At 47.3% G+C, this 16,848-nt stretch overlaps 6 protein-coding genes across 6 annotated transcripts; 4 read left to right on the top strand and 2 right to left on the bottom strand.

Moving 5' to 3' along the window:
• Positions 1 to 1,558: 1,558 nt before the first annotated feature.
• On the bottom strand, positions 1,559 to 2,620 carry BO88DRAFT_408821 (uncharacterized protein). Its single transcript, XM_025707811.1, has one exon. It carries the CDS (start codon positions 2,271 to 2,273, stop codon positions 1,761 to 1,763), a length of 513 nt encoding a protein of 170 aa, XP_025557775.1. The 5' UTR covers positions 2,274 to 2,620; the 3' UTR covers positions 1,559 to 1,760.
• Positions 2,621 to 3,253: 633 nt separating this feature from the next.
• On the top strand, positions 3,254 to 4,488 carry BO88DRAFT_447329 (uncharacterized protein). The gene is made up of 3 exons (XM_025710358.1): positions 3,254 to 3,642; positions 3,691 to 4,308; positions 4,359 to 4,488. Exons 1-2 carry the CDS (start codon positions 3,507 to 3,509, stop codon positions 4,305 to 4,307), a joined length of 753 nt encoding a protein of 250 aa, XP_025557776.1. The 5' UTR covers positions 3,254 to 3,506; the 3' UTR covers position 4,308; positions 4,359 to 4,488.
• Positions 4,489 to 7,154: 2,666 nt separating this feature from the next.
• BO88DRAFT_352064 (uncharacterized protein) lies at positions 7,155 to 7,451 on the top strand (the record flags this gene model as incomplete). The annotated part of the gene is made up of 1 exon (XM_025703565.1): positions 7,155 to 7,451. One exon carries the CDS (start codon positions 7,155 to 7,157, stop codon positions 7,449 to 7,451), a length of 297 nt encoding a protein of 98 aa, XP_025557777.1.
• A 363-nt stretch (positions 7,452 to 7,814) lies between these two features.
• On the top strand, positions 7,815 to 10,138 carry BO88DRAFT_375326 (Zn(II)2Cys6 transcription factor). The gene is made up of 4 exons (XM_025704330.1): positions 7,815 to 8,038; positions 8,092 to 8,180; positions 8,263 to 8,980; positions 9,036 to 10,138. Exons 1-4 carry the CDS (start codon positions 7,845 to 7,847, stop codon positions 10,072 to 10,074), a joined length of 2,040 nt encoding a protein of 679 aa, XP_025557778.1. The 5' UTR covers positions 7,815 to 7,844; the 3' UTR covers positions 10,075 to 10,138.
• A 1,842-nt stretch (positions 10,139 to 11,980) lies between these two features.
• BO88DRAFT_429994 (uncharacterized protein) lies at positions 11,981 to 14,303 on the bottom strand (the record flags this gene model as incomplete). Its single annotated transcript, XM_025709205.1, has 8 exons — positions 11,981 to 12,566; positions 12,635 to 12,976; positions 13,032 to 13,193; positions 13,250 to 13,376; positions 13,466 to 13,470; positions 13,603 to 13,779; positions 13,837 to 14,078; positions 14,163 to 14,303. 8 exons carry the CDS (start codon positions 14,301 to 14,303, stop codon positions 11,981 to 11,983), a joined length of 1,782 nt encoding a protein of 593 aa, XP_025557779.1.
• A 1,160-nt stretch (positions 14,304 to 15,463) lies between these two features.
• BO88DRAFT_190671 (uncharacterized protein) lies at positions 15,464 to 16,205 on the top strand. Its single transcript, XM_025701812.1, has 2 exons — positions 15,464 to 15,898; positions 15,952 to 16,205. Exons 1-2 carry the CDS (start codon positions 15,559 to 15,561, stop codon positions 16,044 to 16,046), a joined length of 435 nt encoding a protein of 144 aa, XP_025557780.1. The 5' UTR covers positions 15,464 to 15,558; the 3' UTR covers positions 16,047 to 16,205.
• The last annotated feature ends 643 nt before the right edge of the window (positions 16,206 to 16,848 follow it).

Here is a 16,848-nt window from a genome sequence, read left to right on the forward strand (position 1 = left end):
GCGCTGCGTGGATGATCCCAGCTAGAACCACCAGGGGACTGGCCTAATCGCACTGTTATCTGCACCCCGTCTCAATTGCACACAAGCATAATGGGATTGGTGGAGATGAAATTAGGGCTATTTTGCGGGATACATAATGCTCTGGCAGGTCATTGCGACCACTTACAATATTTCATTTAGCGTATGTCCGACCTCCATATTGTGTCCATAGGCTGGGGCTAGGCACCCTCATTGGGAGACCGGCTATAACTGCATCACTTCATACGGCCTCAAAAAGAGTGGATTATTCGGCTGGTAACTAGTCCATAAGTATCCGGCACTGAAGGGGAAATAAACCTGCTTATACCGAACATCACTACTATCGCGGTCTTAATTAGTAGTATAAGGTGCTGTAAAAGCACGGACTATAATATCTGAAAGCAGCATGACATGTCAAAGTATGAGTGAGGTGACTCAGAGAGTGCAGAGCCGGGGAATCCCATTGCAACGAGCATAACCGCTTGGCCCTCTATGAGGCAGTATTCACCAAGGAGAATACAGCGGCAACCTCTCTGTTCTCCAACGGAAGGACCTCGATGACGGAGACATTCCGTTTTGAGCACACGTTACCAGCGAATATGTTGCCTATCGGTACCCTTTGTTTCCTATAACTACCAGTTCTGGTCGGCCTGATGCATAGAGTTGCCCAAGGGTTCTCACTGAAGATGGAGATATCAATCCTTTCGTTCTGGCCTTATCCATCCGTAGAGTAATCCGGAAGGTCATGTTTGATTCTTCGCTCCCATTCTAGGGGCAGTATCTCCAGAACCACAAATTGTGCAATAAAACGAGATCTGCCTCCACATCTGGAAGCGGGGAACATGCGAGAACCGAATAAGAAAATCTAGGGGTCCTATCGACGCGCCTGAAAGTGCATATAATGTTCTGTTGTAGACAGACTGGCTTTCCTAACCCAGGAAGCTAATCTAGGGACGGTTACCAATCTAGTCAGCTTATCATACATCGAAGCCAATACGCAAGCGCTCTTGTACGGATATTAATAATAAGGTTATAAAATTAGGCTTTCGGGCTTAGGGTTCGAAAATCCGTCTCTTTTAAGTACAATATAGCATGCTGTTGCGGGCGGACCTGTATATCTGGATAGCGAACAAGAAATCCTACGGGGAGCGGGGGTCTGTGGGATGAAACTGCTTAAGGAGAAAGCCACTTTTCTGAACCATGTAAACATAGACTAAACAAGCCCCAATAAACCTTGCTTGAGAGTGCCAGTCACCGTTGCCTAGGAATGCTTGAGACCCAGGTTAACGAGACAAAGGAAAAACAACCAGCCGGCGCAATGCCGTCTCATTCGTCCACAGCAATGTCACATGGAGCCTGGTGCTACCTAGGGTGTCACGCACTTTCTTGTCCTACGATGATCCGGGCTCTAGGAGTCATTCTGAGTGCAGCTGAACTTGTGTTCTAGTCAACGGTCTCTCTCTTGCCGAATTCGAAGGTAAAGCGCGGTCCCAATCAAGAAAACCTGATACAGAGTAATGAAATTAAGGTATATATCATATACGGTACATGTATAGCCAGTCGGAACGGATTCACTTGCAGTATGCCTTCATCTCTAGAAATGACGTAGGGGTATTCGATTCATTCTGCATCCAATCAAAGCATGGTTGTCACGATCAAACGTCATGTCGCGTAGTACTGTATCTGCCTCGGTCGACTCCGGTCAGCAAGCCCACGCCTCGGCCGTTGTCCAATCCGAAGAGCTAGCCGGCCCATTCCTGCCAAGGCCCGTTCAGATCATAGTCGGCTTGACGTATCCCAGCCGTAGAGTGGTGAATAGTGCAAGAGAGACCCTTCAAGACGACCCGCCCGTCACTGCGTAAGTAGAGGACCTCGCAATGACGAGGTGGCCTCCTAAAACCCTGGGCACAACGGGAAAATGGGTATTCACGGGCCCAGTCGGTCGGGACTGGTAACCTATTCGACAGGACTACGTCCCGATCCTGGGTTCGTGGGGAGCTTTGCGATAGTGACCGGGGGTGGTCGGCCAAAGACGGTTGTCGCCAGGGCTCGGAGGTCGAATGTGGGACAAATTTGCCCAGCTGGCCACCCGGTGGGTCGGAACGGGCGGCAAATATCCAGCGCCGAATCCTGAAGCTAGCGACGGCTCTACGATCATGACCAGGTAGATTGGATTCGGGTGATTTCATGGAGTTGCTCGCTGGTGCACGAAACTCGCGGTCATTTCGATGATTTAATTCCACCCCACCGCCCATCAAGACTGGGACTGCCAAGTCGGCTTGTCTTTGACCAGCGGCATGGTTGAGGCGGAAAGGCCAGGCTGGCCGTGACCAAGCATTCTATGGGCTGCGATGGTGCTGCAGCGCTTTGAAGTGTCCTATATGATTCGGAAAGCTGGATGACCTGCAGATCAGAGGTAGTGCAGGTGAGGCTGGTAAAAACATGGGGGTGATTTGGGGAGGGTGGGGAAATGAGTTTTACCGACTGCTCATGCTCAAATTGCGTCAAATGCGTCAAATGGGTAAAACGCCATGAGAATCTGCAGGGGCATTGATATGGTTCACATGGACGCGTGGGCGCATGTTGTCCGCCTTTGGGTCACGTCAGCATACGACCAGATCAGTTTGTGAGTGCCTGAGGCCATCAACGTTTGGTGTTCCGGAAGGTCCGGGTTTACTGTATTTACAGGCAGGCCCTCGTTTCACAGAATCGTCACGGGATTTTCCTAACGTTCGCCGAATATGATGATAGATATTAGCGTATCTCAGGAAAGATCCACTCCGGATTGAGCCCTCCGAGTCCGGGGAGGTGGAGAACAGAAATCCCGAGCAAAATTGGCCAGGGAAGCAGATGTCCGCACCCCAAATACCCGAGACTGCGGCCCAACCATGTCTGACAATGCACCAGTATGAACTTTGGAACGCCCAACAATGGTCGCACATGGCAGCGTTGGATCTTATCCTTCTAGCCTTATATCTCTTCACGCCGAAAGCAGTATCAAAGCAAAAGGAATGTCAAGGCAAGTATTTAAGATTCAAGTAACTGGAAACCTTTGAGCATAAATGGACGGTTTCTATATGTGACTAAGAATATTTGCCTTTGGTACTGTATCTCTCTGTTCAGTTCCTACGTTTTCTATTCCCTGTTGTTGTGTATCTCCCTCTATGGTATAAGGGGTACAATGAACGGGTAGTTACTAACTAGTGAACCTTGTGACAAATTACCATACAGTACAAGAATGGTGCGATCACCGACCCCTTTGATAACAGCCTAGCAGGCCGCAACCGGAAGCTCCCTTCATCCACTCCCGCAGTGACATAGCTCGTGTAGTACGGTAGACGTTAGAAACGTACAGTGCTAATGATGCCCCGCCTTCCGCTGAGGCTTATGGTTGAGGCCCACAACACAATTCCACGCCATTTGCCAAAGTTGCTTTGAATCTTCTCAAACCATACAGATCAAATCCTATAGTGAAGTGAAATTCCAACATGTCCTCTTCTGCTCTTCAGTCTAACTATAAAGGAGCAAGCATCGATGGCGACGGAGATTTTCTTTGCAGGTGCGGATTCAGGATGTACAAATCGACAGTGAGTGACGGGAAAAGCCCATATTTTGGGAAGAAGTGTTAGCCTACCTCCCATGAACTGAGCTGAAATAACTAATATATCGAAGATTTGGCATGCAGACGAGGGAGAAAAAGCGCAGACCGGTGCCGGCTTTTCATCTGGGACGAGGAACTCCCTCAGATAAAGCTTCCACTCTCTTCGTCTTCTGAACCTGCAACACCCAAAAGAACGTCAGATATCCGACAATATGGAATTCTCACGCCAGTTACCAGTTCAAGAAAAGTACATCCTGCCGTAGACAGGGCCAGTGGCGGGAACAAACCGAGCCAAATCACATTCTCAGCCCAGGCGAAGAAACGTTCACTATTTTCGACTCCCGGGCAAGTCCCCAAAAAACCGAGAATAGTGTGTACACCATCTCGGTCGCCTAGCCCTACGCCATCCAAATCTCTCGTTAATGGCAGCCCTGCATCTGGTCTTAATGATACGTTCTTATCGTCAAGACCAGAAACCATGCATTTTATGAGGGGCGGATCGCGCAGATGGGAAGATTACGAGAAGGATTTATCAATGACACCTACCAAGCACAAATCCCACGTGAGGGATTTCGATCAGAAAGGTGGGAAAACAGAAGCGGAAGAGGGAAAAGATGAAGATCTTCTTTCTGACTGGGATGATACCATCGTCTCAGAAGTGATACGGATCGCCAATAGTCCTATTTGAGGTAGTGCGTGACTGTGTCTCAAGCATGATCCTTTGATAACCTTTCGCTAGTCTTATTGTTTGAACACCCTAGGCATGAGATAGGATGCTAGTACTTAGGAGAGGTGAGGGCGAGGATATTTTCGGCAAAATTTCAATTCGCCTCAAGTTTATTTTGGTTCCTTCCGATATTGTTTAGTGTTACCAAATTGTACAAGTTTCAGGACATGTTTCATGCTCCTAAACACGTAGGAGGCCGCGTTCAGGCCCGGCTTGGGCTAACTTTGGCCGTTACCAGTTTCGGATTGGGATTTACTCCATACGCTTTTTCGATTTGCTGACTTCATTGAGTGTGATCGGTGGAAAGCACCGCGGGCTTGGGTATTTGTAGCCCTTGATGCCCTTGAGGTCTACTTCCGGGGGAGGTGGAAAGAAGGCTTCTCTAAATAGCTCCAGTTTCCTGGCTGCGTTCGTTTCTATTTGCCCGTCCGGTTGTTGGAGTGGTGGTATGGATGTGGTGCGTGGCTTCCTGTTCCGGGTCTATTTCGCCAGCTTCTAAAGATTATTGGGGGAGTTCGTTGCTTCCTTGATTCTTATTCTGTGGTAGTCCTGTAGTGTCTTTCTGATGAGTCTTGCTTTATGGTTTCTCGCTCTACTGTATACTTCCCAGGCTTCAGGTGTTTGTCTATGTTGGTACTGTTGCCTTAGTTGTCGTGCGAGCTGCTGAGTCTTTTTACACTTTCTTGTCCATCTCGGGGTCAACTATGGATTAATTCATGATTTTGGTGTTGACTCTTGAATGGCTGTTAAAGTTGTTGATACTATTTCTTTAGTAGTGCTGTCGATGTCTTCTTCCGTTTTCAGCCCGGTTGTGGTAGGTATATAGTGGTCTGATATTGTATAAAGCTTCTCTTTATCTGTGTGTTCCTAGTTTTACTATTCCGAGATTGTTCTGTTCTGGTTTAGTTTGGCCAGCACAGTTTCTAAGGGGATGTAGTCAGAGTTGTGGTCTAGGTTATTCTATGGGCGGCATCGGATAAGGCTGTCTTGCAGGCTTGGAGTGGCCAGGGAAAGATCTATAGTTATTTTTATATTTCTTATCCTGAACATGGTTGTTCCTGGCTTATATAGGAGGCTCAGCTAATATTCTTCTATTATCTGGAGAATTTCTTCTGTCTTAGGATCTAGTGTTTACACCCTGAGTCCTCTCTAATAGGGATAGTGCAGGTTGAAGTCATTCTATTATAATTTATTCTGCGTCTTTCTACCGGTCTAGCATACTTTTTAACGTTGTTGTGGCGCTGTTAGTGGGTTTGAGGCTTGGGACAGGATTATAGATGTTATGAATAATGATGGTTTCCTCATGCGCACCCTACTTTAGCTCCAGTGTGCTAAGGCTGGTGTGTAGTATGTGACTGTCTAGTAATGACTCGCGATTCTTTTTGTTTATAAAGAAGCAGACATGAGTCTTCCTGTAGTTATAATAGACTACTTAAAAATATTGAGGGATGGAATTGTGGGTTATATAAATAAAAAGGTTCTGCCATGGCTCCTGGAAAGCTAATATATCATAGCTTGAAATTTTCCTATCTTGAAGTAGTGCGGCCATAACTGTATCATGAGATTTTATTATATTATACTGCAGTATTGACAGCAAGGGTCGTGTACTTATTGTTAGCTGGGTATAAGTTAGAAGAAGTTCTCCAGTGTTTGTATCTTCTCTCTTGGGACTGATTGGTGGTGCATATTTTCTCTTCCCAGGGTGGCATTCACGGCTGTTCTGAAAGAGTGAGCAGCCTTGTCTAGGTCTCAGACTTTGGCTTCTATCCTGCTGGCTACTCTTCTGGGGTAATTGTGTTTGTTGTTTATAATGTGCTGTATGCTATTCGTCCTCTTCCACGCGTGTTCATAGCTGAATAGTCTTTCGGAGGTTATAGTAATGAGATTGGCTAGCGGGCAGACTCGGGGTCAGTATATTAGTTAAATTTATTAGGTTGTTCCTTTTCTTAAACGGATTCGGAGGCCTCTCTACGCCTCCGCTGGTGGTAGTTCCAGCAGCTGCTGGTCTTGATTTGTCTGATTTGTAGTGAAAGATAGGATAGGTCTTCCAGGCTTGCTTTATCCTTGCTTGCTCTCTCTGTTTTCGCGGGCAAGTATTGTTCCAGGCAGTGTGTTGACCCTTACACAGCATGTATTTGAATATGGGTTTCGGGTCAGTATTTCTTGTTATATATTTCTTGGTATTGTGCGTTCCTGTACAGTATCCGCATCTCTTTTCGGCGTCGCACTGGGGTCTGATGTGGCTATATTTATAGTAATAATAGCACTGCTTGAGTCTGCATGACTGATCGTACAGGACACAATTATGGTAGATTGTGTTTAATACTAGTCTCTCTTGGATGACCCGGTTAGTATGGTATTTTATTATAAATTTTATAATAAAGAAGAAGGCTGCTTTCCTTTTATCTTTCTTAGTTAATTATTTTATATAAATTACCTTTGCTCCTTCATGAAATACAGTGTTCTTCCATTCGATCTTCTCAATAGCTGTCTTGATTATTGGTATCCATTGATTCCTTGTCGGTGTGTACTCCGTGGATAATTACTTTATATATAGGCTTAATCACTCATATAATTATCCTGAGGATCTTAATCTATTCTTCTTCAGTACTCTTCAGTATGTCTGCCTCTGCCGTGGTCGCGGTATAGAGTACTATATCACTGCTTTTCCGCTGCTTTGTTGTTATGACGCGTGGGGCTTTCCCAAGCAGGTTTATCCATGATTCCAAGGCATTATTTACTTGTTTGTGGAGGTCCTCCGGCGATATCTTGCAGAGACCGGCCGTGGAATTTATATTAAGTTTTACTATGGTTTCCTTATCCTTGACGCTTGCGGTTGTGGAGGCTCTGCTATTCGGCGTGGACAGGTACGAGGGCGTGCCCGAGCAGACTACGTCCGCCCAGGAAGTGATTCGGGTGGCTGCATTGAGTAGCATAGGAACAGATGATGTGAGTATATTATTAACAGTATTTTTAATAAGGGTAATATTCTCTGTAATTAACTGTAAATTATTTAATTTCCCCAGGATCTCCTGCGCCGAAGGTTGCTCTCGGGTTTTCTTAGCTAGTATAATCACGCTATTCAGAAAGGTTTCCAGGGATTAGGCTGGTAGTTTAGTGTATTTAATATTGTCAAGCTCCAGCAGTGCTGTGGCCTCGGCTATGATTTGTGTGGCATGCTCGAGGTGGTAAAGAGGCTGGATTCCTAATACTGGCTAAGTAGTCCCACCAACCATGACTTCCGGGTATTGGGCGATAGCCAAAAGCACGGTTAATAGATTGAACCAGGTTTAAGATTAATTAAGCTTCTGTTTAACGAGAAATTCCAAGAATTCGTTCTGAGCTGAGGGGAGTTGTTTTTTACCACAATCGACTATGATAGGCTGGGACGGTAAATAGAATAATCCGATCCGGTCCGAGGCTGGAAGAGTTCAGGTCATCGCCGGTCACAACTCTTAGGACACAGTTCATATCCGAAGACACCGCGTCTTGCGCACCATGGAGAATAAAGTTCCAATACCAAGAATTTCTGTGGCGCCTGGTCAGCAACAAATTTCACGAACTCATAAGGCATGTCAGCCTTGTGGTGAAAAGAAGCGCAAATGTAGCGGGGATCAGCCGATTTGTCGGCAGTGCGGAGAGGCAGGCATTTACTGCATTTATCGCGAATCCAAGCGTCAGCAAAGAGACAGGTGCGTGTGGTCCTGAATTCACACTTTTCCAGCATACTAAGCGATGCTACAAGAGAAGTAAATGGTCTCGCGAATCAATTGCAAATCAGCCATGCATTATTGCGACAAATACTGCCGGAGCTCGGTCCCGATTCTGCTCGACGTGTTGAGGCGATCCTAAAGTAACTGACAGGCTTGTCTAACCTAGGATGCTTCCCACGACTGATGGAAGAAGAATGTTGCAGAGACTATGACAGACCTTGTCAATCGCCATTTGCCTCCCTTGGTGCAACAATCCGGTTTTGCGGATAAAGAAGTGAGCCCAGGCGATAATATGCGAAGTACAGTATCCGACCCTAAGGGGGAGGATTCTAATCGAAATCTTATATACCAAGCAAATGGCTTTGTGGGTGGTCATTCTGAAATTGCATGGTTGTGCAAAATGAGGAGAGAGTTTGAACAGAACCAGCGTCCAGCGACAGCTGGACACGATCCGTGTCTCCAGTATGAGCAGACGTTTCGAGATTTGATTACGGCGATAGACTATCCGATGGACGAGAGTGACCTCCCTATAGACATGGATGTCGACATTTTCGGTGTGCCACTCCAGAAGATCGCCGACGATCTGATCAATCACTACTTTGACATCGTACACCCATTTTTTCCGATTATTGACAAACCAATTTTCAGGGAACAGCTCGCGTCATTCTATTCGAAAAAAGATGTGAGGCCAGGGAAACGATGGTTAGCTAGTTTGAACCTCATATTTGCTATAGCCTCCAGATACAGAGGCCTAGCGTACGACGACAACCGAACAGGAAATCGTGATGATCTGAAGTATTTCTGCAAAGCATGGAAGCTGTATGCGACAGACTTGGCCTTGGCTAATCATCCAGATCTTCAACAAGTGCAAGTCGAAGGTCTGATCACTTTTTATCTGCTTTCGATCGGACAGATTAATAGGTATGATATGCCTTTACTCAGTTCTACGTTTCCTGTACTAATTATTAGAGGCTAGTTCATGGAGGATCTGCGGCCTGTCGATGCGGTCAGCTATGACAATGGGGATTCATCTCCAGAATGAGAGTCCTGGCATATCTCCCAACTCCAAGGAGAATCGCTGCCGGGTTTGGTGGTCTCTATATACACTGGACATCACACTATGTCTCAAAACCGGCCGTGGCCCCAACTTGAATACTGAGTTCATTACTGCTCCTCTACCACAGCCATGTGGAGATGAGGCAGTGTGGAAAGTAAGTGGCCCAGTATTGATCAGGAAGTGTAGAGGTCTCAGTCAATTAATTGGTCCGCTTCTATTGATGATCCAGCACCAACAGCGTGATCAAAATCCAGAGATATCCTCGATAGATGTCACTATACGTGACCGCCTGGAGAGGAACGAAGACGTGAACGGTAGCCTCGCACTTGATACTTCGCGTTATTTTCTTTCTTTTGTTCAGTTGACCCTTCTAATGCGGCAGTCTATTGAATCACTACATGCTCCTGCAGGTTCCAAAGAACCGTGGAATGTCCGTGCAGCCATCACCATTTCACTGATTACAAAATTAGATGAGTGGGCATCACAGCTTCTACCTGAACTACAGTTCCAGGATACAAAAGCGCAGTCTGATGCTTATACCCGGCAGCGAGTAGGCTTGGCATTTCGTTCCTACAGTACAAAGCTTTTGCTTCTTCGGCCCTTTCTTCATCGAGCGACGAGAGAATCTAGCAGTGAATTATGCGAGAAGTTGGCCGATTCATGCGTGGAAGCAGCATATCAGATGCTGTCACTGTTTCCTGACTGCCCTGACACTTCCTGGCTTTACGAAACCTCGCCTTGGTGGTGTACGCTTCATTATCTTATGCAGTCAATGATTGTTTTCCTGCTGAAGCTGCAGCACGAGAAGCAAAAAGGCTTGGTAACGACGAATGAACTTGCAAACTGTCTGGGAAAATCTGTTCGTTGGCTTAGGGATATGTCGACCAGAGATCCGCCATCTGAACGGGCTTGGAAGATTTGCAAGGAAATCATCATGAATCATTTTCCCTGTATATAACGAAGCAAATTCTACAAATTAACGGTTTCCATTTTATGGTAGAATATTACAATACAATGACGGCCGCTTGCGTGTCTTCGTTTATGTTGCAGATGTGAGTGTACAGCTTAGACATACCAGGGATATATCAAGGCCCCTGGTTACGACAGCCTGGGCGTAGGAAGAGAGAAGATGAAGGATTTGGTGCATTGGTAGCGTGTGATTCATGCAACCGCTTCGCAGACGAAGCACGTCATAATGCAACTATATATATCGTACGATCTTAATACCGTAGGAGACGCTCCCGTGAAACAGATTTTGGGGGTTTATAAATTGATTTAGACTAGCTACAATCTCAGGCCAGTACATAAAACAAATCTCACGATCCGATATTGTTGGAACGTGCCGTCCCGCCATGTGTACTTACAGTGAGACACAACAAAGCTGATTAACACCAGGCCTCTGTGGTTGTGTGCTTGTTAGGAAGACATGCAGACGGCAGTTGTTTGTCCCGATTTTTCCACTCTAGAAAGAGTCTTCTAGTATCATCTTCCCCAAGCAACTGCCAAGGCCACTTCAACAACATATCTGTTGTGTGAGATCGAGATAGACGGAATGCTACTTCCCTGGTGGCCCAAGGCCGCAAGGCAACGTGGTTAGATCACGTCACCATATACAAGCTCTGTTGCCCTTCTGCGCCTCCATCCACGATAGCCTAGATAGCAACAAGCAACGCTCTAGCCTCACGTTTCTCCTGTCAAGCGTCTTAAACAACAATAACAACAAAAGAAAGATTAAAGGGAACGATAGACAGAGATGGAAAGAGAGATGCACAGGAATGCGGGCAATGAATAACCGCCTATCTCGGAAAAGAGGTGCCTAAATTAATTCACCGCGTATTTTCGGGAACTGCACATGCTTGAATCCGCTCAAAACTGTTGTTATTGCGACGAGGCTCACTAGGTTCTGCCGTATGAGGCGGTCAGGGTGACGGTTGGGTAAAGGACTGGGATGTGGAAACAATCCCCAGGCCCATAAATGAGCAACCCAAGATGCTCGTTCTTGCATGGTGTAGATATGGGGTTCCCGCTTACCGCACCAGGCAATGCTCTTTGCAATTTCCGTATATAGTATTCGTTCGAACGTAGGGCACGTGCATGCTTGGGCATTTTCGGGACTGCCTCTTGGCTCCGGAACGTTCTCCCACGGGCCCAAATGCTGACCACAGCTACTGCCTAAGGCCAGAATGATCGATTTACACCGTCTGAGCCCTACAGATTAACCACACGAGTCTTGGTTTAAGTTCAGAATTCAACCTACGAAAATAAGAAAGGGTCATGTGACAGCATACATTAAATTGTGCGGTAATTTCGAGGAATCCCTTGTATTACTTAGTTCAGCCCTAGCTATTGCTCCAAATCTTTCTCTGCCCAAGTAGATATATGCTCCATTATCCTCTCTTATCTTTAGCTGGACCCTAATTCGGTAACGACTGTAGCTCACAGCGGTAACGCAGTGGCCTACGCACGAACGCACGGACAACGTGGGATTAAATGAAGGTGGAGTATTATTGACGAAGCAACACAGGGCTGTCTGTAGAGGCAAAACAGGGAGAACAGGTCCCTACCGGAAAGAGGTGCCGACCAAGGGATTGTGATGGAAGCCGGAAGAAGATTCAGATCGTTACGTAACAGGGACACGTTACATGTCGATCGCTATTCCACAGAACACTATCGGGACCACGCTTCGCACCGGCTTCGGACGTGCCAGGCACACCGGATCCGAGAATGGGGCGTGCTAGGTAGGGCTATCCAGAATAGGAAAATGTACGCAGTGTATAATGGAGAAAAGAATCTAGAATTACTTGGTAATCGTCCATTACTTCGTCACGAATTTCGAGGTAGAAGAAAGGTGGCTGGGGATGCCGTCACCCATCAGCCGAGCTGTCTCGCTCCGCATCGTCCTCCGACACGTCCGTATCTTGCTTCGCCTGAGAGAAACAGAGAGCATCCCTGCCCACATCTCCCCTGCGGGCCAGCCCCTGCTGCACGACCGAGCTGAAATGAGGGTAGAAGCTGCTGAATTCCCGTGCGTCACGCTCCTTCGAGCCCAGCGCCTGGAAGTCAGTAAATAGCGAGTCTGTCTCCTCAGGGAGCGCCATCTGCGTTTGATTCACAGATAATTGGATCTTTCGTAGAATTCCCTTGGCTAGGGGAAAGCGCCGCGAAAATGCCTGGGTAATAATGCAAAGCTCAATGAAGGCGTTGCGGTTCTCGGTGGAGTCCGGCGACTCCATGAGAGTAAAAATGCTGATGCTGTACCACTGGATCGTCGACGACGCCATTCGGTCGATGCCCCATTTGTCGCGATAAACTCGCAGCAGCGCCACCATCCGGCGCGCCGACGATAGGCTGAGCTCTCGTGCATGTACGGCGGTAGGTACATCGAAATTGATCTCACGGTTGGACCGGATAAACCCAAAAATCTGCATGACGGTGGTGTGGTAAAGCAGACTGCGGAGAAGAGAAACTTAGTAAGCCTAGTAGCACAGGAAGGTATCATAGAGTAGCAAGACACTCACTGAAGACTCAAGATATAGGGAACAGTCGCCATCTCTGTGCTCAAGCACAGCGGCAGATAGGCATGCCATTTCTGGAACTGTTTGTAGATGTTATTGATGAATCTAATCATCTGTGAAGGGGCAACAAGGTGCTCCACATCATAAAAGCCCATACTGATCTGTATTATGATGTAGCAAAAGTCACACCATCGGTTGAATATATAATTGTGATGGCCGCGAACAGCGTCCACCTCTCGCAGGTATGGATACCAGACATCATGCGCACCGCCATGGGTAACGGGGGCACGCGGACGCTGCGGGGGTTTAACATTGATATACTTCATCAGCAATACTGTTACCGTCCTGCAATCCATCTTAATTAGCAGACATCTTCCCGATGGAGAGAGAGAAAACTTACAAAATAATATTAAAGGCCCCCCAGAGAGTTCTGTTCATGATAATCTTAATTGTAATATCTGACTCCTGGCCAGGTGGATGGCTTTCCGCATACTTCTCTGTTGTCCGGATGGCCAGATCCAGATACATCCAGCCTAACCGGTCTTTGCCCATCAGAATCATCCTGCAAGCCCAGCAATATTAGTTCGGTCTGTATTGTATACTGTTCTAATCACCTACCGAGTAAACAGAACCAGAAGTCCTTGAATAGTTGGGATTGTTGCTCCCTCCTCCTCTTCCAGGAGCCGACGGGCTTCTTCGTAAAAATAGTCTCCCCGTGTGAATATGTCGTGAGGAACGGTGAGTACTTCAGTATAGTCAGAGTAGTACTAAGAATAGCGCCCAGTTATTTTCACACTGCAAAAGATTAATATCCCCTAAAATGATCTGGTGTACATACACTGGCCTCAGAGAGAATGGTGTTTACCAAGAAGCACGAACAGAATCAGCACTGCAGATTACCAGCACGCATGTTCCGGAGGAAAGTATCCTTATCCAACTAGTAGAAGATGGGATAGATCCACGTCAGCTACAGCGAAATGAGGTGGGATATAAGGTCATTGTCATTAATGATACTGGTCCACGGCTTCGCAGGGACTCGATGAACAGGGCTATCAGCGAGACAGCGGATATCCAGGACATGATAGAGGTTTCTGGTTTGAGAGGATGGTTGCTCCTTGTTATTATTATTAGAGAGACAAGAGATTTGGCTTTATATCTCGCGCAATTCCGGGAACTGTTTGATATCACGCCCGGTAAATTATTACTCCAGGAATATTTGGAGTCCCTTGAAGGGGGCATTACTCCGGATGAGATTCAAAAGCTGCTCCAGATGTTTACTCTCACTTTTCTGCAGAGTATTAATCAACTGTAAGAGGGTTTTTTCAGCTTGTTTAAGACACTCTAGCTTGCGCTTCATAGTATATTTGCGGCGCATGTCGGCCATCGCGTCGACCAGACATGGGATGCTGTTTGCCACACAGTGTTGACATAGTGGGTCACCTCTATACTTGCGGGGGGTCAGCCGATGAAAGACGCTTTAATATAATAATATAAGATACCAGTGACGAGGGGTTTAGTGAAGAAATCACACCTTGAGCTTCTTCTGCTTACACGTCTTGCAGGCGGCGGTCTTGTGCTTGTGACCCTGAATTACATTGTCCGGCACCTTGACGTTCGAGAGCTGACCAGGAGCTGGGGCTAGAAAGCGGGAGGAGGATTGCGACTCGGTCATTTATGAAGATGGACGGAAACGACAAGAGGACAGCAAAGGGAAGCCGCCTTGAGAAATGTGAGTACAAGAGGTGAAGGAACAGCGACCCGAGGGAACGGATACAGGAGTCTTCAGGTGCGGGGTCGGTTGGCGAGCGGGGATGGCACGAGCGTAGAAAAGGGTTGATGATATTGGGAACGGCGCGACTTTACAATAGATTGTAGTGTAGATGGGAAAGAATTGACTAAACGACACTGCGTCCCGAAGCCTAAGAAGGAGGCAAATAGTGACGACGGGGAAGTGCTAGTCGTGTGGTGGTCATCGTCCCTTGCTGTGATAGTTCTATGGGGTTGGATTTATATATGGTGCGGGTGGCCCAATAGTAAACTATTTGCTTTTCTGAGTCCCATTTGTCCTGCATTGGTATCGAAAAACAGAAATCTTGGGGTGAAAATTATCATGGACGACGAAACAGTCGAAAAAGGAGGCCACAAGGAAATTGTGGAATCCTAGACAATCAAAAATCCAAATTACCCAAAAGGCGAAACGCGCAGAGCGAGAGAGGAGGACGAAAAAAGTACCGGTCTCAGAGATCCAGAAACGCTCGAAAGCGACAGCCAGTCAGCAGCTCGCATGAAAGGCTGTAAGACCGATCCGACCTTTGGCGGTTCTGGGAATTACTGTAGGAGAGGATGCGACATATTTCCGCAGCTCATCGAAGCTTCCGGCCGGGGAGCTAGGTATCTCTCAGTAAGAAGAACCAAACCCGTACCAGCGTATCGATCGGGTACCATCCCAGTACTGAGGTGGACAAGCCTGCGGGCTGCCCCAGTCTTGGCCCGGCCTGTCGCTGGTGGCATTTTCATCCGCCCAATCACCAGCCTTGGCGCTAATGTGAATAGGGGACTCTCCTTTCCGCCGCGAGTGTAACCCTCAACCTTGCAGATTACTGGGGCTAAACTGGGATAGAGTCAAGCCGCACCAAACCAAGTCTTTATCAAACATCCAACTTCCTTTTCAAGGCCTTGGACAAAAGAACCGAATAACTGGAGGTTGGCCCTGTCTCAACTGCCTCTTTTGGGTTAGCCGACTGTACCTTCGGGACCCCAGTGCCGTACTTTGGCCTCGATTTTGTATGGAACTAGTCTCAGTTGGGGGGATATGCCTTGCTGGGTTACACTATTTTTGTGTACACAGTATGGAGTACCTGAAATGTACCTTACTTAGTACCCGATGTCACTTGTAGCTCTCCTTTCCCTCGCCATGGATTGTGCTCATGGAGCCCGTGGCCCAGTCAGTCACCAAGGGGTGGAGGCATCCCATTGGCAGTGGCGGCACGCGGCACGCTACTGATGGTCTTTTGCAGAAAGTCACTAAACTACGTACACAACTATTGAGTCTCTCGCATGGGCGAAGTGAGAGTTGGGCTCACGGAATTGTTTTCCAAACAATGTCGCCCAATACACCGCTCAATCGCCCTGGCTGTCGGACCATGCTTACTACTTTCTTTGCCTCAGATCATTTAGCTTATATATGTCCGATTAAAGGGGCTGCATTGGTATGCTCGACGCCATCTCATCGTACACGCCTCTTCGACGCAATCTTATGGTGGCAATGTGAGGTTACAGTTCGTCCTGCAACATTTGGCAGATATTAACGACTGAAATAGTGCTTCTCCGGCCTCCTCACAGAGGGAACTTGGGTTATCCCATTCGGGACACGCATGAAGAGAGGAGCCTGATATCTGTCGGAGCCAGTGACTAAAGCTTGCGTCGTCCAGCAAGCTGCATATTCGAATCCTAGATGGGCTCAAACTGAGACAGATTGGTGCAGGCACGGGTGAAAGGACAAGGAGAAAGCGGACGGATGCTACGAGCTTTTTCGAACCGGGACTCCAAAGTGTCGTCCACGATAAGCGGACACACAAAACTACTAGTGTCATAGCAGTATAGTAATATACCTAGTAGTCTTCGATGTTTTTGGGTCAAGCTGCGAATTTATATACCGGCCGATATAAGACCCTCACCCTCTTCCGAATAGGGTTGGCTCTTAGCATTCCAGGTCGCACGACCTTGGTGCGGGATGGGCCTACCTAGTCTACCATTGGTGATTAGGCCCTCCCACAGGCAAGTCCGCCGTGAGCCCTTTTGTCCTGGGACGGTAGCCCAGCAGATAGCGATGCGCCATGCGAGTAATTCCGAAGTCCAATCAGACGTGCGAGATGGACTCACAGGAGAGCGCTAGGGTACTTACCCTTGGTGGCGGAATGAGGAAGGGGCATGGTTTAGTGGACGGCAGAGGGTCCGCCCATCGTTGAACCAGACCACCAGACCACAGAATCCGGCTGAGATGCAGCAGGACGAGCACAGGCAGATACCTCAAGCCATAAATCTTCCGAATCAAATAAGCAGCCGATCATGTGAGACCACTTTCAATTCCATTCCTCCGTTTTGCATGATTGTTTGTTTGCTCTGAACGCTTTCTGTTGTAATTCAAAGGAAGCTTGATTATTATTATTCAGAGGGAAACATGAGGCTATATATACAACGAGAAGATCAACTTGATT

Source organism: Aspergillus vadensis (assembly GCF_003184925.1).
Source record: "Aspergillus vadensis CBS 113365 unplaced genomic scaffold BO88scaffold_34, whole genome shotgun sequence".
Taxonomy (NCBI): domain Eukaryota; kingdom Fungi; phylum Ascomycota; class Eurotiomycetes; order Eurotiales; family Aspergillaceae; genus Aspergillus; species Aspergillus vadensis.

What these genes read in the sequence shown, in the direction of transcription:
- BO88DRAFT_408821 (XM_025707811.1), bottom strand. Translation starts at nt 2,273, where the DNA reads ATGGGCGGTGGGGTGGAATTAAATCATCGAAATGACCGCGAGTTTCGT.
- BO88DRAFT_447329 (XM_025710358.1), top strand. Translation starts at nt 3,507, where the DNA reads ATGTCCTCTTCTGCTCTTCAGTCTAACTATAAAGGAGCAAGCATCGAT. An exon ending in CCCATATTTTGGGAAGAAGT is followed by an intron (nt 3,643 to 3,690) that starts GTTAGCCTACCT and finishes AATATATCGAAG; the next exon opens with ATTTGGCATGCAGACGAGGG.
- BO88DRAFT_375326 (XM_025704330.1), top strand. Translation starts at nt 7,845, where the DNA reads ATGGAGAATAAAGTTCCAATACCAAGAATTTCTGTGGCGCCTGGTCAG. An exon ending in AAGCGTCAGCAAAGAGACAG is followed by an intron (nt 8,039 to 8,091) that starts GTGCGTGTGGTC and finishes CGATGCTACAAG; the next exon opens with AGAAGTAAATGGTCTCGCGA. An exon ending in CGGTCCCGATTCTGCTCGAC is followed by an intron (nt 8,181 to 8,262) that starts GTGTTGAGGCGA and finishes AGAATGTTGCAG; the next exon opens with AGACTATGACAGACCTTGTC.
- BO88DRAFT_190671 (XM_025701812.1), top strand. Translation starts at nt 15,559, where the DNA reads ATGGAGCCCGTGGCCCAGTCAGTCACCAAGGGGTGGAGGCATCCCATT. An exon ending in CGCAATCTTATGGTGGCAAT is followed by an intron (nt 15,899 to 15,951) that starts GTGAGGTTACAG and finishes CGACTGAAATAG; the next exon opens with TGCTTCTCCGGCCTCCTCAC.